The sequence below is a fragment of the Pteronotus mesoamericanus genome, unplaced genomic scaffold (assembly GCF_021234165.1).
Source record: "Pteronotus mesoamericanus isolate MK-2021 breed Mesoamerican mustached bat unplaced genomic scaffold, CSHL_Meso_final contig_163, whole genome shotgun sequence".
NCBI lineage: Eukaryota > Metazoa > Chordata > Mammalia > Chiroptera > Mormoopidae > Pteronotus > Pteronotus mesoamericanus.
The window spans coordinates 913977-930679 of NW_026555064.1; the positions used below are offsets into that span (position 1 = coordinate 913977).

The 16703-nt window shown below is 36.6% G+C and overlaps 1 protein-coding gene across 1 annotated transcript; it reads right to left on the reverse strand.

The window, feature by feature from the left end:
- Positions 1–8423: 8423 nt before the first annotated feature.
- Positions 8424–15997, reverse strand: FGB (fibrinogen beta chain). Its single transcript, XM_054562307.1, has 9 exons — positions 15859–15997; positions 15612–15632; positions 13202–13393; positions 12529–12712; positions 11332–11559; positions 10672–10785; positions 10183–10308; positions 9693–9978; positions 8424–9093 (listed from the first exon to the last, which is right to left on the reverse strand). Exons 1-9 carry the CDS (start codon positions 15922–15924, stop codon positions 8862–8864), a joined length of 1449 nt encoding a protein of 482 aa, XP_054418282.1. The 5' UTR covers positions 15925–15997; the 3' UTR covers positions 8424–8861.
- Positions 15998–16703: the final 706 nt, after the last annotated feature.

A 16703-nucleotide genomic window follows, 5' to 3' on the forward strand; every position in this document is an offset into this window, starting at 1 on the left:
GGAGACACCAAGGGACATTCAGTACATCAGAAAGAGGGAGTCAGATAAAAGCTCCTCTCTGCAACCTTTGAGGGTCTTGTTTGGAGAATTCCCACACCATTCAAAGTCATAGGGATAGTGTGAAGTGAAAAAGTCGCCCTGGCCGGTGTGGCTCAGTTGGCTTGATCATCATTCTGTAACCAAAGGGCAGTGGGTTTAATTCCTGGTCAGGGCACATACCTAAGTTGTGGGTTCAACAACCTCCCCCCACCAGCTGGGTGTATAAGAGATTTCCGATGTTTCTCTCTCTCTCCCAAACAATGAAAAAAAATGTCCTCCAGGGAGGCTTAAGAAAAAAGTTATTTCCTATCCCATTTGAGAGATTTTAAACAACGTTTTAAGTTGCAAAGCACTAAGTTTGACAATGGCTGGCTTTTGCAGAAGAATTTACAAAGCTCTTTTATCTCTTCTGCTAGTAAGCAAATCCAGGAAGGCAGGAGAAGCCCTCTGTTGGAATAGAAATAGAAATCTATTCATAATGAAGACCACAATGCACACTTAATATTTTCCCTAGAGTCTAACCAATTCATTTCCCAAAAAATTACCTGGAAAAATGCATTTAAATTTTTAAAAGTACTTATAAGTATTCCAAAATACAGACTGTACTTACTCTTTGATAAATAATTTTCACAGCATTCATTTTACTTTATTTTTCTACCAGTCATAAAGTATAGTCTGTGATATATTAGTTGTCATTAAAATAAAACATTTGTTTGAAAGCACCTCACTAAAAATGATCTATACTATTCATAAATTCAACATACTTACATTGGTTACTATTTTGTTTTTATCTAAGTTGCATCTCTGATCTTGGTGGCCTCAGCTCCTGTTCCCGGTTTTTAACTCATATTTTATTCTAGTGAGTACTAGTTGCCATTTATTCTTAAAAATGTATTAAAATATCCCAAGCATATTGTGATCCCAGTACATTGCACTCAACTGCATAGTTTCTATCCCAATATAATTGCATCCTTTCTACTTGTAAGGAAAGGAAAGAGAGGAAGGGAGGGATGGAGGGATGGATGGAGGGGGTGGACAGGCAGGAGAGCAAAGAAGGAAGGAAGGGGCTGGCACTAGGGACCAGAGCCTGCGAAAAGAGAGCAGGAGGACTTGCAGATGAGTCACATGTGAAGCCTCAGTACTCTTGCTTTTCCTTATGTGCAATTAAAAGTCCTTACTACAAATAAGTGATACATCTCCAAATCTTTGGATACTTGCATAATAACTTCTTCTGAATTAGAAGTTTCCTTTACTTCAGACAATGAACTTCCATGTTATCTCTATGCCCACCGTGTAGACACTCACACACATACCTCTTCAGAACTTGATTTGTAGGAAGACTTTTATTTTCCAGAACAGCACACTGTTAGGGACAGAATCAAATCCCAAAATGAGAGTGACTCTGAATGTGAAGGGTCATTTATTTCGCATTTATTTTGAAGACTTTGTGTTCATTAGCAAAGAATAGGTAACTTCTTTTAATAAACAGCTAGCATTAGTACAATCATGAAATTAGAGATATACTTTGATTGTCAGAAAAGACACCAAACATCTCTTTCCCATGTTACTTTATCTTTAACCTGTTGCTCTATTTCCTTTGTTCCTCAAATTAAATATTAATTCAACTTCTCTGATTGTCATTTACATGGAAACCCACTTTACTGGTTTTCACTTGGTTATCACTCTCTTGAAATTGCTCTTCTTAAAGTCAACAATAACTTTGTAGTTCTAAATTTAGTTTCCTACATTCAGGCCTCTTCTCACTCGACTTCTTTTAAACATCTGCTACTACTGTCCCTATCCTTCTCTTCAATCTATATTTTTCTCTTGTTTCTCATATATCACTGCCAACCGTGTCACTTTTCCTTAGTCTTTTAAACTGGCCAATTCCTTCTTAGACCACTCCTTAGATGGAGCAGTTTCTCCTTACAATAATATTAGTACTCATTTTTATCAGTTACAACTAGATTTGACCCACGTGGCTTAAATAAGACAGAAACTTATTTTCAGGCCACAGAAATGTCTTCAGGAACATGTCCCTGCAGTGTCTTCAGGAAGCCATCATCCTAATAAATGGCTTCCATTCTCAGGTTTACCTCATGGTTTAAACATTATGTTCTGTGGAAATCTGGAAGAAAGATGAAATGCAGAAGTAAAAACAAGTACCTTCTTTCTTTGAAGGTAATTTCCTTGATGTCCCTAACAGCACTTCCTCTTAAATCTCATTAGCCACAGGTCAGTCATATAGACATACCTAGCCATGGGAGAGGCTGAGACATCTGACTCTTAGTTTAGATACAGGATGATTGCCATCCTACATACAGACTCTTAGTTTAGATGTTGGATCCTGTTACTAAGGAGGAGAGAGAGAACAGATGTTGAATAGGCAGTAAGCAGCTTAGCCAGGCCCTCTTTTCTCACCCTATGTGTACGTTTTCTCATTGATTAGTTTGACAATCACCATAGTTTCAATTGCCATCAGTAGGTTGATGATAGCCAAATCTAAAACTTAAGTCCTGACATTCAGATCCATTAGTGCCACTAATACTGAATGCTTCCAGTTAGATATTTCTCATTAATTTAAGATCAAATCAATTACCTTTCATCAAAACCTATTGCATCTCCTCTATTTCTTGTTCTAGTCAGAGGCATCCTTAGGCCTCCAGTTTCTGAATTTAGAAAATTTGGGCTCCTTCTCAGCTTCTTTATTAAAATTCCTACATTCAATCTACTCCAAAACCATCTCTTACTCTGGAATTGGCCATTCTAACAGCACTTTTGCGTTCTTATGTAATCTTGTGTTAATTTTTCTGATTTAGGCTGCTCAAAAGTCTCTTAACCTCTTGCTTTACCATGCTTCTTTTGTTCGTTCTCCACAAAGATACCTTTTAAAAAGTAAACCCAATCATGTCTTTCTTTTGTTTAACACCTTTTCTTAAGGTTGAGTTAAAACAGAATGAAAGAACAAACAAAACAGATACACAGAAAAGAAGAACAAGTTGGTGGTTACCAGAAGGAAGGGAGTGGAGGGATGGGTTAGAAAAGGTGAAGAGGAATAAGATGCCTGCATTTTGGGGATTCTTGGGATATATTCCCAGAAGTGGGATTGCTGGGTCAAAAAGGAGTTCCATTTTTAATTTTTTGAGGAAACTCCACACTGCTTTCCACAGTGGCTGCACCAGCTGATTCCAACCAGCAGTGCACCAGGATTCCCTTTTCTCCACGTTCTCACCAGCACTTGTTGTCTGTTGATTTATTGAGGGTAGCCATTCTGACAGGTATGAAGTGATATCTCCTTGTGGTTTTAATTTGCACCTCTCTGAAAGTCAGTGATGTTGAGCATATTTTCACATGTCTATGGGCCGTCTGTATGTCCTCTTTGGAGAAGTGTCTGTTCAGGTCCTTTGCTCATTTTTTAGTTGGATTGTTTACTTTTATTTTACATTTACTTAAACATGAGAATATTATATATAGCATTTGATTCTAATTGGCATTACTGATCTAATTATACTCTATCATGCGTTCTTCTTATAACCAACAAAATACATTTCCAATTTAGTTAGCTGACATGAGGGGTGCAGCTCGTGAATTAGAACAAGACCCATCCAGCCAAGCTCCCTAATTGCCAATCATGTCTAGAAAGGCCTGAAAGAAAGGCCTTAATATAAAATATAAGTACACACAAGTCGCAAATATCATAAACTAAGTATTAGTTATACTTGAATGAAGTAATGCAACATTTATGATTTACTGAAACAACTTGAGAAGAAGCAACATTTGGATTTTGGTAGCCATGAGCATTATACAAACTGCCTGTAGTAATGAAATTTACACAGAAACCATTTTGAAAAGACCATACTTTATTTACTTATTCATGCATTTATTGATTAACCTACACCTTATTTTTAATTGAATCCCAACTATTTTATAAAGCTGGGTATGGAGAATAATCTTTAATAAGGGGAGAGAAGGCAAGGGCTTTAAACTTCATGGATGGGGGAGCACGGTAAGGAATTTGCATAGTATTTCAAATTAATTCTTATACAAGAGCTAGACATTATGTCTTCCATTTCCACATTGTAAAAGCAACGCTTTGAAACTACAGAGGCAAGAAACTTTAAGGTTTGAACTGATTAAGCAGTAGTCAGCTATTAAACAGTGGTCTCCCTGTGCATCAGCTCGGAGGTGAAGGTGGCTACATGTGGATTGCAACAGAGCACTCTAGAAAATATTTGCTAAATCCACCTTTGACTCTATCTACCCTAGGCCAGTGACCTCAAGGTTGCATGCCTACATAAGCTGTTGCAAAACTGCATTGAAAGTATATCCTTTGGAGAGATAATGCAAATGTTGCAAACAACTGGTGAATCTAGGTGAAGGACATCAAGGTATTCATTAAACCATTCTTGTCATTTCTCTGTAAGACTGAAACTGCTGAAAACAAAAAGTTGTTGGAAAACTATAATTCAGTCCATACACAAAACAGAAAACATGTCACCTATTGGTCACATCTTGGTTGCCAAAAGAGAGAAAGAGCACAGAGGTTAATACTGGTACCAGTTAAGACTTGTTGCATAAGCATATGATTCTCCCAGTCTAATCACTTAGGAATAAAATATTTGAATACACAGAAGATACTATCATATTTCTGATTGCTATCCTACATACAAAAAAAGAATGGTTAAGAATTTATATAAAAGATGATTATGTTAATAGAAAACTGAGGAAAGAATGTAAAAGATAATTCTCAAAAGATAAATGATCATTAAACATATTAAAATCTCTTACTTGCACTAATTATTAAAGATATGAAAATTAAAGCAATTGTCAATATTTTAATTATAATATTCAGAATTAGGAAGGAAAAATAAAAAAACATCTGTAATTCTGTGTGCCAAATGTAAACTGATACAATTTTTCTGGAGAGTTATTTGGAGAGAGAGATATTCTGCTTCTAAGAATTTATTCTAGAAGGAAATAGATAATAATATATATTATACATTATACAGGCTATATATATGCAAAAACTTAGAAATATGCTACCTTCAATATTATCTTAATAGAAAAAGTTCAGAGAAATCTAAATGTCAAATGATAGAGGCTTGCTTAAAAAACTAGAGGACATTTACATGATGGAATGTTACATGGTCATTAAAAAGCATATTATGGAAAATAATTATTATAGGAAATATCAAATAACATGGAAAAATTTCCATGACACAATGTGATAAATTCAGGTACTAAAATATGTACAGAAAAACAAACAAACAAACAAAAAAAACATAAACCAAAATATCAGCTGCTTCCCTATTAGTGCTGAAATTATGTAGTTCTACTTTTTTCTCTATTTTCCAAAATGTCTACAAATAATCTGTACCACTTTCTTTATGTAAAACAACACTTAATGTTGATAAAATAAACAGAATCATTTAAAATAAATGCAATCATTCCATTTGATAAACTTAGCCATAACTGTGCAGGAACCCCTTGCAATGGAGTCAGGCTCCAGCGGAAGCTTAGGCAGAGGCCGCCAAATAGCTTGCCTCACACGGGGAGGGGTGGAATTCAGGAATTAATTTCCGGTCTCTGTACAAATGGTAGGCAGCATCAGTACTTCAAAAACTCTAAAAGCCCCACCCAGAGAATCATCTGAGGCTGGAGCCACTGAAATAAAAATCACGGTTCCAGTGTTTGGAGACAATGTTGGTAAACCCCAGCCAAGTCTTAAACATGGGCAGTGGTCACCTGTGAAGTCACAGTGATTTCAAAAATGATCACTTGCTCTAAATACTGCCTCATGCTCAGCATTTGAATGAAAGAAGTGCTAGATAAGAAAGAGGGAAGGATAGGGGGGCAGGGAAAGGGAAGGAAAGGGTCAAGTCAAAGAACACGCGTAAAGGACCCATAGACAAAGCCAAAGTGGGGAAGGTTTGATGGGGGGAGGTGGAGGAGGGGGGCAGGGGAAGGTAGTGGTGGGAAAATAGAGACAAATGTATTTGAACAATTAAAAAAAATAAAAAAAAAAACACACACACACAAAATGCGTTAAAAAAAAAAGAAAAAAAAAAAGAAAGAAAGATGGGAGTCTCAGGTAAATGCAAATATCGCCAGGATCAGTTGTTCCAAAATCCAGCCAGTGACCAGAGTCTCTTGAGGACATTTATTTTAAAATACAGACTCAGGTTCTTTCCACATAGACACTCTGATGTAATGAACCTGCCTGACACGAGAGAAATTGTGTTTTAAATAAGCTCTGCAGGTCTGGATGATCAGCGTATGTGACATCTGGTGCCAATGCCTAAACGGCAGCTGCTGCTGTCACGCCATCCACATTTTTGCCCCATGTGGGGACATCCATGTTCAGCTTAAAAGGCAATCCCTTAGTCACACTGGTTCGCCATTTTGCTTGGTTCTTAAATGCGGAGGAGCTAGAAGTTTATGTCCTGAGTGCATATAGCCTTTATAGTTTGTTACTTTAAGTCCTAATTATATAATAAAATATATTATACTTCTCATACCCTACTGTGGGATTAGTAATTTTCAATTCATCTTTTTATTATCTTCATAGAAGTTACGAGTTCATCTTTTTTGATATTGTTTTATATATTCTAACTAAGGGACACTCCCTTTTTTATTATATTCACAACTGTGATGCTTGAAAGGGCAAAATCAGATATGTAGCATTTCTTATCAAGTGACACCTTCAGAAGGTTCACTTCTTTTCAGAGACCTAGATACCACATGTCACCTGGGAGCGGTCTCTGTGTTTCTGCTACTTGTACATTAACTAAGAATTGACGAGCAGATTATTTACTATAACGGTTTTTAATCTGTGGCTTTACTTTAAGCTCTAGGAATTCTTTAGAAATTCTTTAGGCCCTTGGTAAGTGAGTAAGGGGGTTTAACAAAAATCTGAGGGAGACTGTTTCTCAGGTCCCTCAGGTTTGGGCTCCTGCCGTTTGCCACCCATGATTCAGTGGGCTTTTGCTACAGTCAGCTTTCCTACAAAAGTTCTATTTTCAAGAACTTTGCATTTTGAGTTTCTGTCTGTGCCTTTACTGGAAAATGGGTTCTTTATATTTCCAAACAGATTACCTAAGATCTTGATAATCATTGGATTAATCATGTGAACTTATGAAAACCTACCTTTCTGATGGCCTAATGACTGGAATCACAGAGGAGTAAGAGCTCATTACCAATGAAGGAGGAAGGTACGTACAACAGACAAATAAGTGAGGCCTGGAAACAAAGAGCAATTTGCCAGATGGGTGTTGGGGAAAGACACTGTCAACAATGAGGGCGTCAGATGAAAGGGCCTGACCTTTCCTGGAATGATGAAGAATTCACTGTTGCAAGAATGTAGATGTGGGGTGGGAGTGGGGCAGAAGGCAGCACTGGGACCGTTTCACTCCTGGCTAAGGAATTTGGACTTAAAATTTATATAACAGGGAAATAACATTGAGAGGGAAAGTAACTTGGTCAGAATTTTCTATTACTGTGTTAGGACAATACATGCAATAACAGAGTAATCGATAGATGTAGTTAAGGGTAGAGGGAAACCAGGTAAAAGTTGAAGTTGGATGTGATGAAGAACTAAGAGAGTGACAGCATTTCCATGATAAAAATTAACAACTTTTGCTTAGATGTCACGCAGGGATGTCCGACCTGCAACCTGAGGGCCACATGTGGCCCAGGATGGCTATGAACACAGCCCAACCCAAAATCGTAAATTTACTTAAAACATTATGAGATTTTTTGTGATTATGTGTTGTAGTGCAATTAATGTGTGGCCCAGGACAACTCTTCTTCTTCCAATGTGGCCCAGAGATGCCAAAATGTTGGACACCCCTGGAGGTTAAGACCTCAGGACATAAGTTTCCAAGAAAATCAATGGCCATGATGCTAAGTTAAGGAAAGGGGACCTAGGGTCATAGAGTTACCCAGGGCAGTTGGCATGAAGTGATGGGAGAATACGAGGTAAAAAAATGTTGAGCTGATATATTCATTTCTTAGGGAGATGTGGAAAAAACAAAAAGTCCCTTCTCCCCTAGTTTTGGCGTAACTATGTAAAAAACAAAAACCCAATTGAAACCAGCCAGTCTAATTTCCAGGGACAATAGGCAACTGCTGCTTCCTACCTCATTATTTGTCCCCAAAAAACCAAATGGTGAAGACTTGATCCTGATTGTCCTCTTGGGAACTCTGATCCCAAAGTCTGGCTAAATGTCAGAGTAGTGGTTTTCCATGTTACAGAGTGAGATTTTGAATCTTCAAATGCTCAGAGCAAGTTTATGAGCTACTTGAGGTTGTGAATACTTCTCTTGTCTTAAAAGTTCAATGCCTAACTCGTTGGCCATGTGGATTACAAAATAAGAAAACATTACTTTATTGCAACAGAAACTAGTTTAATTGATAAATCTTTTTGAAAGTTTTTTGTGACAGACCTCACATAAATAAATACAGTTTTCAAAGTGGACTTTCATACATAAACTTTTAGCTTGCCTCATGTTTTTCTACAACAAGGGTAGAAAATTCCTCTTCCTAACTTGAAACCTCTCACAATCAATCGGAATTGAAATTCTGAACACTGATAGTCCATAATTATCCTTTTGGTTACTTCTTGGTGAGCAATACAAACGAAGAGCACAAAAGAAAATGTGTGCTAATTTTAATGTCACTTATCCTGAATGTTTGTTCCAAAAAGTCACACTCACAGCCTTTTGACACTTTTAGAAGGATATAATGTATGAAAGAAAATTCCAATGACATCATATAAAAAAATGTTGTTACACATGGAAGAACAAAAATCTATGTTTTGGGGACTACTGCTGAGGGAAGAAGGGCCTGATCTTCATAGACATCTTCTTCAGTGAATACCAGGACCCCTTCCAGTTCATCCAGACCACTCCATCATCCGTGCCGTGTTTGGCCATATCCCAGCTGTAATGTCCACCCCAGTAGTATCTGCCATTTGGATTGGCTGCATGACATCTGTTATACCACCATCCGCCACCATCCTCTTTAGAGCACTGTTTCCTGGGGTCTGTGTTTATCCTGAAAGGAAATGTGTTTGGGGTTATTACAACTGCAGAGCTGCCCACTTAATTCAATACGAAACACCCACAGAGGACGCTGTGTGTCCTACCCCTCCCCTCTGGTTCTGTAAGTAACCTCGCCCTAATACACCAAAGACCTTCTCTGCCCTCAAGGAAACATGGGAGAGAACTGGCCCTATGTGGCAAATTCATCTCTATTTGTTACTTCATACTGAAATGAGAGTTTTCCAATCCCTTAGTATTAGAGAGCTCTGAAAAACACAGTGAAGGTTTCGAATATATACCTTTCAATATAGAGATATAAAAATTTATCTAAACACTCACTCCTTAGAAGGTTAGAGTATCCTAATTCCAGTTCTATCTTTTAGACTTGTATGGCTTTGAATAAGTTACTTAGTCTCTCTAAACGTCACCTGTCAAATGAGAATCATAAGGGCAACCTTATCAGAATGATATAGAAAGAGCATACTCCAGTGGCTGGCACACAGTAACTACCGAAGAAATGAGAGTTACTAACAATGTTAGCTATCATTAATATTCCCAAGGAACAATATCTGTGCTGGCTTTTACAGCAGGAAGGAAGAACACCACACGTACCAGCCATCATTGTCTCTGTCGTACGTGCTGAAGAACATGCCATTGTGTATGGTCATGGTTCGGTTTTCTCCCACAAGCTGAGAAGCTCCATCCATGAGGGCGTTGCCAGCTGTTCCTTTATATTTGTTCACTGAGATCTGGTATTTGTCTGCCTCGTTCTGTATAGTGAATCCTCCGTAGCGTGCTTTTACCTTATCTCCTTTCCAGTCCTCCATTTCGATCAGAAGTTCTGTGGGTCCCATCCTGGTAAGCTGACTAATTTTATCATTTCCAAGCCAATACTCACCTAAAAAAATAAAATTTCACCAAAAATAAAACTTTTAGAAACTAAAAACTGCCTTTCTTCTCTTATCTTTCATACTCTTTTCATAAATTCTTCTCAACCTCCTAAAACACCTGAAATGGGCTCCCAACACTATGTTTTTGTTTTAGTAGAAAAAAAAATCCCATTTTAAATAGAACGATTTTATTTTGTACTCTCAGTTATTACCTGGTAGGCCACAGTATTTTTTCCCATCTTCATTGGTTGCAATATTGCCAAAGCCTTGTTTATATGGATCCCATTTCCTACCAAAGTCAACGCTACCATCTTGACGGTTCTGAATTACTGTCCATCCTTTGGGTCAAAGAAAGAAAAAAGAAACAACACATATTAAACAATAACAAGTCATGTCACTTTGAGGGAAATGTCTGAATTCTTTGTCTAATTTATATTATACCCACCTGTACTTGGTGCTCTACAATAGACACAATAAGAGAATAAACATGAGAAGAAAACTCTTAAAATATTTAAAACTGTAAGTGCTTTATCTTACTCTGAATTGTGAATTGTAGATACTTTGTAAGTTTTAAAATATCATATTGAATTTCAAATTGAATGGCCTACTGTTAGTTGTGTTAAAGCTAAGTTTTATTGCCTCGTATTCTATGGTATCAAAATAATTACAGAATAACAGGTCAACAGCTATCCAATACTTACCTCCACCTTCCGTGGTCATGTCACAGTATACTCTGTATGGTCTGACAGAGCTGTGAGGCTGAATGAGATACAGTTCAGATGTTTCACCTCCATTCCTGACAATTTCCTCACATTCTGCAACCATAAGGAGACATATTACATTCAGGGAATGACAACATTTTTACTGGGTCTTTAGTCATCCGTTTTATAAGATTACATAGGTTCCTGAGGAATATTTTCTTTTAGACATCTGAGAATACAGTATAGAAATTGAATCTTCCTTTTACAAAAAAAAAAAAAATCAAACTCGGTTTTGACTTGTATCTGCTAAGGAGATGAGAAAAGCCCTTCTCTACTTTTTGTGTCCGGGGCTATCTGCCAGATACATAAATAGCAGAACACAGGGGATGAAGGAACTTCTGCGTCTATTCCCTGTTCTGCCATCTATCCAAGCAAGGGTGCCCATTGCACACATGGCGCTACCACCATCCTTACACTACATCCTGCTCACCCAAAGCGTGCAGATACGTCATGCTACGTCAGAACATGGCATGCTAGGAATGTGCTCTAATGCCATCAGGATCTGCGGGGGGAAACCCACTAGAGTTTTTTTGTTACCTTATTTTTAGAGAGTGTGAGTTCTTCTGGAACTCTCCGGAGAAGTGTTTATTAGCTAGTTACCTTTGCCAGACACAACAGGAATATTGCAGCTGACGGTGCATGGGGTACGGCAGTAGTCCATCTGAACTGACACATCGGATTCTAATTTTTGTATTTTGCTTCTCAAGTTTTCCAGGATTGAACGGAGTACACGAAGGTTAGTTGGGATATTACTATTCAAGGTTTCATCTATGTATAATCGGAAGCTTTCCAAGTCTGAGATGTACTCATTTATTACATTTTCATTATCTGGAAAAATGAAATTATGTAGGAATGGTTAGCATTTTTCTTCCGGTAAAGACAAATTAAAAGCATTAAACCACACAATTGTGACTTGGATTTTCTGAGAGTAAACAAATGGACACAGAGTCACCATCAGGCAGTCAGGCTATGCAGCCGGACGTAGGGCAAATTATAGTTTTACATGTGCCCCAGGGCATATGCAAATTAACATGTGTTCTAGCTACTAATCCAGTAATTTACCTTAGGTGTTAGCTAAACATTTTGCTCAAAAATAAACATTTTGCTTAAAGGTTGTTTATTTCTTTGGTGAGGAGAAAAGGGGCAAGTATTTAGACTTTCCATCTCAGAAGTTCAACATTTGATGGAGTGGATACACTAGGTTTATTCATCCACCTCACATAAGTATAGCAGAGCTTTAAAATGTACAAAAGAGATGCCATGATTCCTTTGAAAAATGTCCAAACTCAGGCATGCTGATCACTGAGATGTCAATTCCAGACTCACTCACTGGCTGATTTCTGACCACCAAGCCCATAGCACTCAATTCAGATCTCAAGACTCAAAAGTTAGGTATCATTATTTGCAACACAATTGAGTATATCAAGGATTATCCTCTAATATTCAAAACCTCAAGTGTTAAATATATAAATGCTAAATATTTACTCTGTGAATATTGTCTTCTGGGTCACAAGTTTCTTAGGGACTAAAACTGAGGACTCAGAAAAATGTTTCGTAGAAAAGCATCCTTGCTGATGCCACACTGGGAATGAGTTGAATTGCGTTTAACTGACAGGTAGTTCCCCGTGAAGGTGACTCCGTGAGGGCTGCGGGGCAATCAGGCCCCTACTCAAAGGACTGTGGGTACTGTTTAGCCTAATCCAGAAACGTTCATCTTCTTACAATCGTGCATTCCCATGGCAGTCTAATAGTCCCTATTGTTTAATAGAATCAAATGGAAAACACAAGGACGTCTACCTTTTGCTTGCTTCTGCCACTTTTTCCACATGTCTTTTAGCATAGTCATATACTCATAGCTGTTATAAGAGGTCTGGGAAATAGAATCCATATTACTACGTAACTCATTTACACTGTTTCTGATTGGTCTTTCCTGTTTTAACAAGGTTTCTTGCAGCTCACATCCTGTAGGACACAACACTCCCTGCAAAAAAAGGAAAATATCAGGCATTAGAGGAAGGATTTGGGTTATGTGGATTTGTGAAAATAGCACATAGTGAAAATTCAAAGATCATTAGCCAATACAAAAACTTGTCATTTGCTTTTCTTTACGTAAGCCCAGAAATTCTGGAGTCATTGTCATATTCCCATGAAGATTAAAAATAGGCCTCACCACAAAATAAATGTAAATATAAATGTAGTCAATAAATGAAAAATTTCTCATCTGGGCAAACGAAATGGGCAAAATACGAAGGTAAATGCAACACCCATGCGTCCTCCACTGTAATCTTGGGCCCAGACCAAAGAAAACTAGAAAGAAACCTTCAACCAAAGGCCCAACATGTTTCTGCTTTGTATGTATTTCCAAAATAAACAAAATAACAGCAATGGCAACACAGGCAAGCCCCGCTGAACGGCAGAGGCTCTCTCTGCAGGGGCCTCCCACCACTGCAAGAAACAGGAGCGCACCCACCAGGTCTGGGTCCGCGTGAAGGCAGCCGCCAGCGTCGGGGGCTTTCCTCTCCGCTTTCTTTTTGTTGGCAGCTGCTTTGGCTGGACGAGCTCGATAGCCACCTCCGCTGATGGGAGCGGGAGCAGGTCTCTGGATGAGAGGCTCTTCCCTATGCTTGTCTAACGGTCGGTGACCGCGGGCATCAAAACCGCTCTTCAGAGAACCAGGCAGAAATAAAACGTATTGTGTTACAGAAGATTTGAGTTGTTACTATTCCAACAGCCTCATTTTATCATTTACATTATCATAGGACTGGCGATTTGCTTACGGTCCATTAACTGCCTAGTGGTTGGTAAATCAACAGGTTGCTTAGGTCTTTTTAGAAAGAGCAGAAAGAAAAAACTGTGCAAAAAGCTATTTATTTCAGGTAGTTTTTAAATTCTCAAGCCACTTGGATTACTAAATTGCAATAATTATTGTTCATTATTTCCCCATGTTTAGTTTTTAAGAATTGATTATTAATTTGGATAACTCCTACATGATAATATCTTAAAGCAATACAAATTTATTTATAATATGACAACCCTTGATTCTCACATGCTTGAAAAAAATAAGGCACTTTGGAGTTAGACTGCTTGGCTTGATCCTACCACCTACTAGCTATAAGATATTGGGCAAGTTATTTTATCTGTACCAATTTCCCTTTCTGTAAAATAGGTATAATAATAGTATCTGCCACTTAAGAGGATTATAAGACTTAAATAATGTATTGCATATGATACCCTCAGAAGAGTACCTGGCACATAGTAAATATTCATTATTATTTTCACTGCAATCACACATAACAGGTACTATAATTTAAGTGCCTTTTCCACCACTAATCTCAATTTTCCTCCTATCTTCTATCAACAAAATATTTGGTCAACCTTTCTAATGAAATTTCCTACATGATTCCTTTATCGAACATGATATTTTCATATTTCAAATAATTTTCAAGGTACATGTAGTGTGATTAAAATTATTTGTTAACTTAAAAAAGTATTACATTAAAAGGTGATGAAGTGGAAAATATGCATTGCAATATAAAAGAGTTGACTTGGATTAACTGTATTACCATATGGTCCTTGTCAGTAATTATACCCTTAATTACAAATTAATGAAAGACTAGATTTTGAAGCAGAGACTATGCTTTCTAGTTATTTTGTGAGCCTGAAAGTCATTCAATCACTGTCATTTACTCATTAAATCATAATATTTAACACTTAGCTGGAGGGTGTTAGGCTTTAAACCCAGGCAGGCTGGTTCCTGATTCCCTTGCTTAAATGCAGGATTTAAACTACTTTATGTGTGATGACAATAAAAATAACCACGTCTGAAGATGAGAGGGAAATATCCATATTTTATTCCGAAGACGAGGTTTCTCTATCAGAGCTGGTCTGTTCTAACAGGAATTTTATAAATGTAATTCACTGTATATTACAAATCAATTTATAACAGAAGAAACATTTGTTTTTTGTTGTTATTTCAGAGTGTAGAGGTAACATTGATAATCTAGCTTTACAAGAGATAAAGAAATAAAAAATAAATTTTAAAAAATTATATAGGTATTTAGGTATACGAAGACCACTTAAAATAACTAAAACTAGGAAATCCATTTTGAAACCTAAACCAGTAAACTGTGTCTGTAGGCATTAGTCTGTGAGCAAGAATGCAAAAGTGCTTAGCCAAGCACTTCACAAACATTTACACATTCTTGAAAATTTTCTTACCTAATGCAATTAACCAGACAAAGATATTTTTATATGTATAGCGGGATAATTAGATCACTTAGAGTCCCTTCAAATTTTATAAATGATTCAAAATGAAGGACATTATTTAAACATTACCGTGTACTCTTATTTCTAGTGCGACAATGCTATGTTACATATAAGAAATTTGATCATGATTCATTTGATATTAAAATTAAAATTCTTTAATTTTCATTTCCTTAAATGCATTTCTGTACTTTTGATATCTTCAAACCCATAGGAATAAGTCAGCAAAGATAATGCTTGAGGAAAAACTTTTCTACAAATGAATACATTAAACTGGGCTATATGTTTCCTAATCATTAATAATAATAAATGCTACCCATGATTTAAATTTTTTAATTTGAAAAAATATTTCATTTCCTATCACTGTACTTGATCTATTCTGCTTTAGATTTATAGTTTTCATTAATAAATAGCCAGTAATTTCAGGATCTATATATGACCTTCCTTCCTCACAGAGAACCTATCTACCACAGCTTTTTTCTTGTAAAATACTGCTCTTTTGTTACATTATAGTTTGCAAAATTTTCAGATTTTTGTTCTCACAATGTAGTAATGTGTTGCTAGAACAAAGTTCATAGTACTCAGGATAACAACAAATAAGAATAAACACATCTTACCTTAGGTGTGTCATCTTCATCCTGGGAAAATGAAAGTGATAAACCAGAAAACAAAACATTATTATTTTGTTTTTATGCAAGAAATACTACGTAACATTGTTTAAATAAAATTGGTCCCTGACATTGATAATTCCACTTCATAATTAAAATCAAGATAATTTCATCAAAATAAATATTCCATATAATTTCGTTACATTTTACATTAATAATCTTAGTAATAGTATAATAATAATTTTTTAAAAGTCACCTCATTTTCATAGTCTTGGGACTGGACTACAAAAACACACAATAGTAGCAGTAATAGATGTTTCATGATTTAAAATTTTTGGAAGTTCCAAGAAACTGTCCTTTGCTTGTGAACTTAACTGAGGGCCCTTCAATCCTATATATACCTGTATTCTCTGCTAGGTATGACTTTAGAAATGGTTAGCTTCCTTCGTTAATGTTTAATTTTTTGGTTCACTTCTTGGCTGAACCATTTTATCATTTAAGCAACATCTTCCCAGCAAGCCTTATTTACTTGTCATTCAACCATTCTCTGTTGGCCTAATTTAGAAACACCAAAGTTCTTCAATTAAGTTCATTGGACAATATGATGGGAAATTAGGACATTCCTAAAAGAGATGTGCGTCGCATTTCCTGTAAATTAATGTGCATGTTATCCAGGCTTACAAAGAATGTGTGAGGAAGACAATACTTTTAACCCAAGCACAAAAAGATTGGACTAACTCACAAGGTATCCACTAACATTGTGAGCTCACTAAAGGTATAGCATAAATGCTTGTTTTGAGGAAATCATGTCATTCAGTTTTAATATAAGCCATTAAACTGAAGAATAATGTTACATCACTACGTGTTTATTAATAGACATCAGAACAACACTACAGTTTATGTGTTGTGCTGTTATAGACAAACATCAAAAAGAATGGTCTCTTCTTTTTTGGTCTGACCATATTTCACATTTTGTTCTTTCTTAATATAAGGTAAAATCTTCAACAAATTTTAAATGTTATTAAAATAATGAGTAGATTTCAGATTCCTGGATCAAAATCATTATTATGGTGATTGGACACACACTTAACATTTTATTCT

Bases quoted from the DNA above. Each gene is read 5' to 3' on its own strand.
- FGB (XM_054562307.1), bottom strand. From the start codon at position 15,924: ATGAAACATCTATTACTGCTACTATTGTGTGTTTTTGTAGTCCAGTCC. The intron at 15,633-15,858 runs GTGACTTTTAAA...TCATTTTCCCAG, and splicing joins CCCAAGACTATGAAAATGAG to GATGAAGATGACACACCTAA. The intron at 11,560-12,528 runs GTAGACGTCCTT...TCATTTTTCCAG, and splicing joins GTGGCAGAAGCAAGCAAAAG to ATAATGAAAATGTAATAAAT.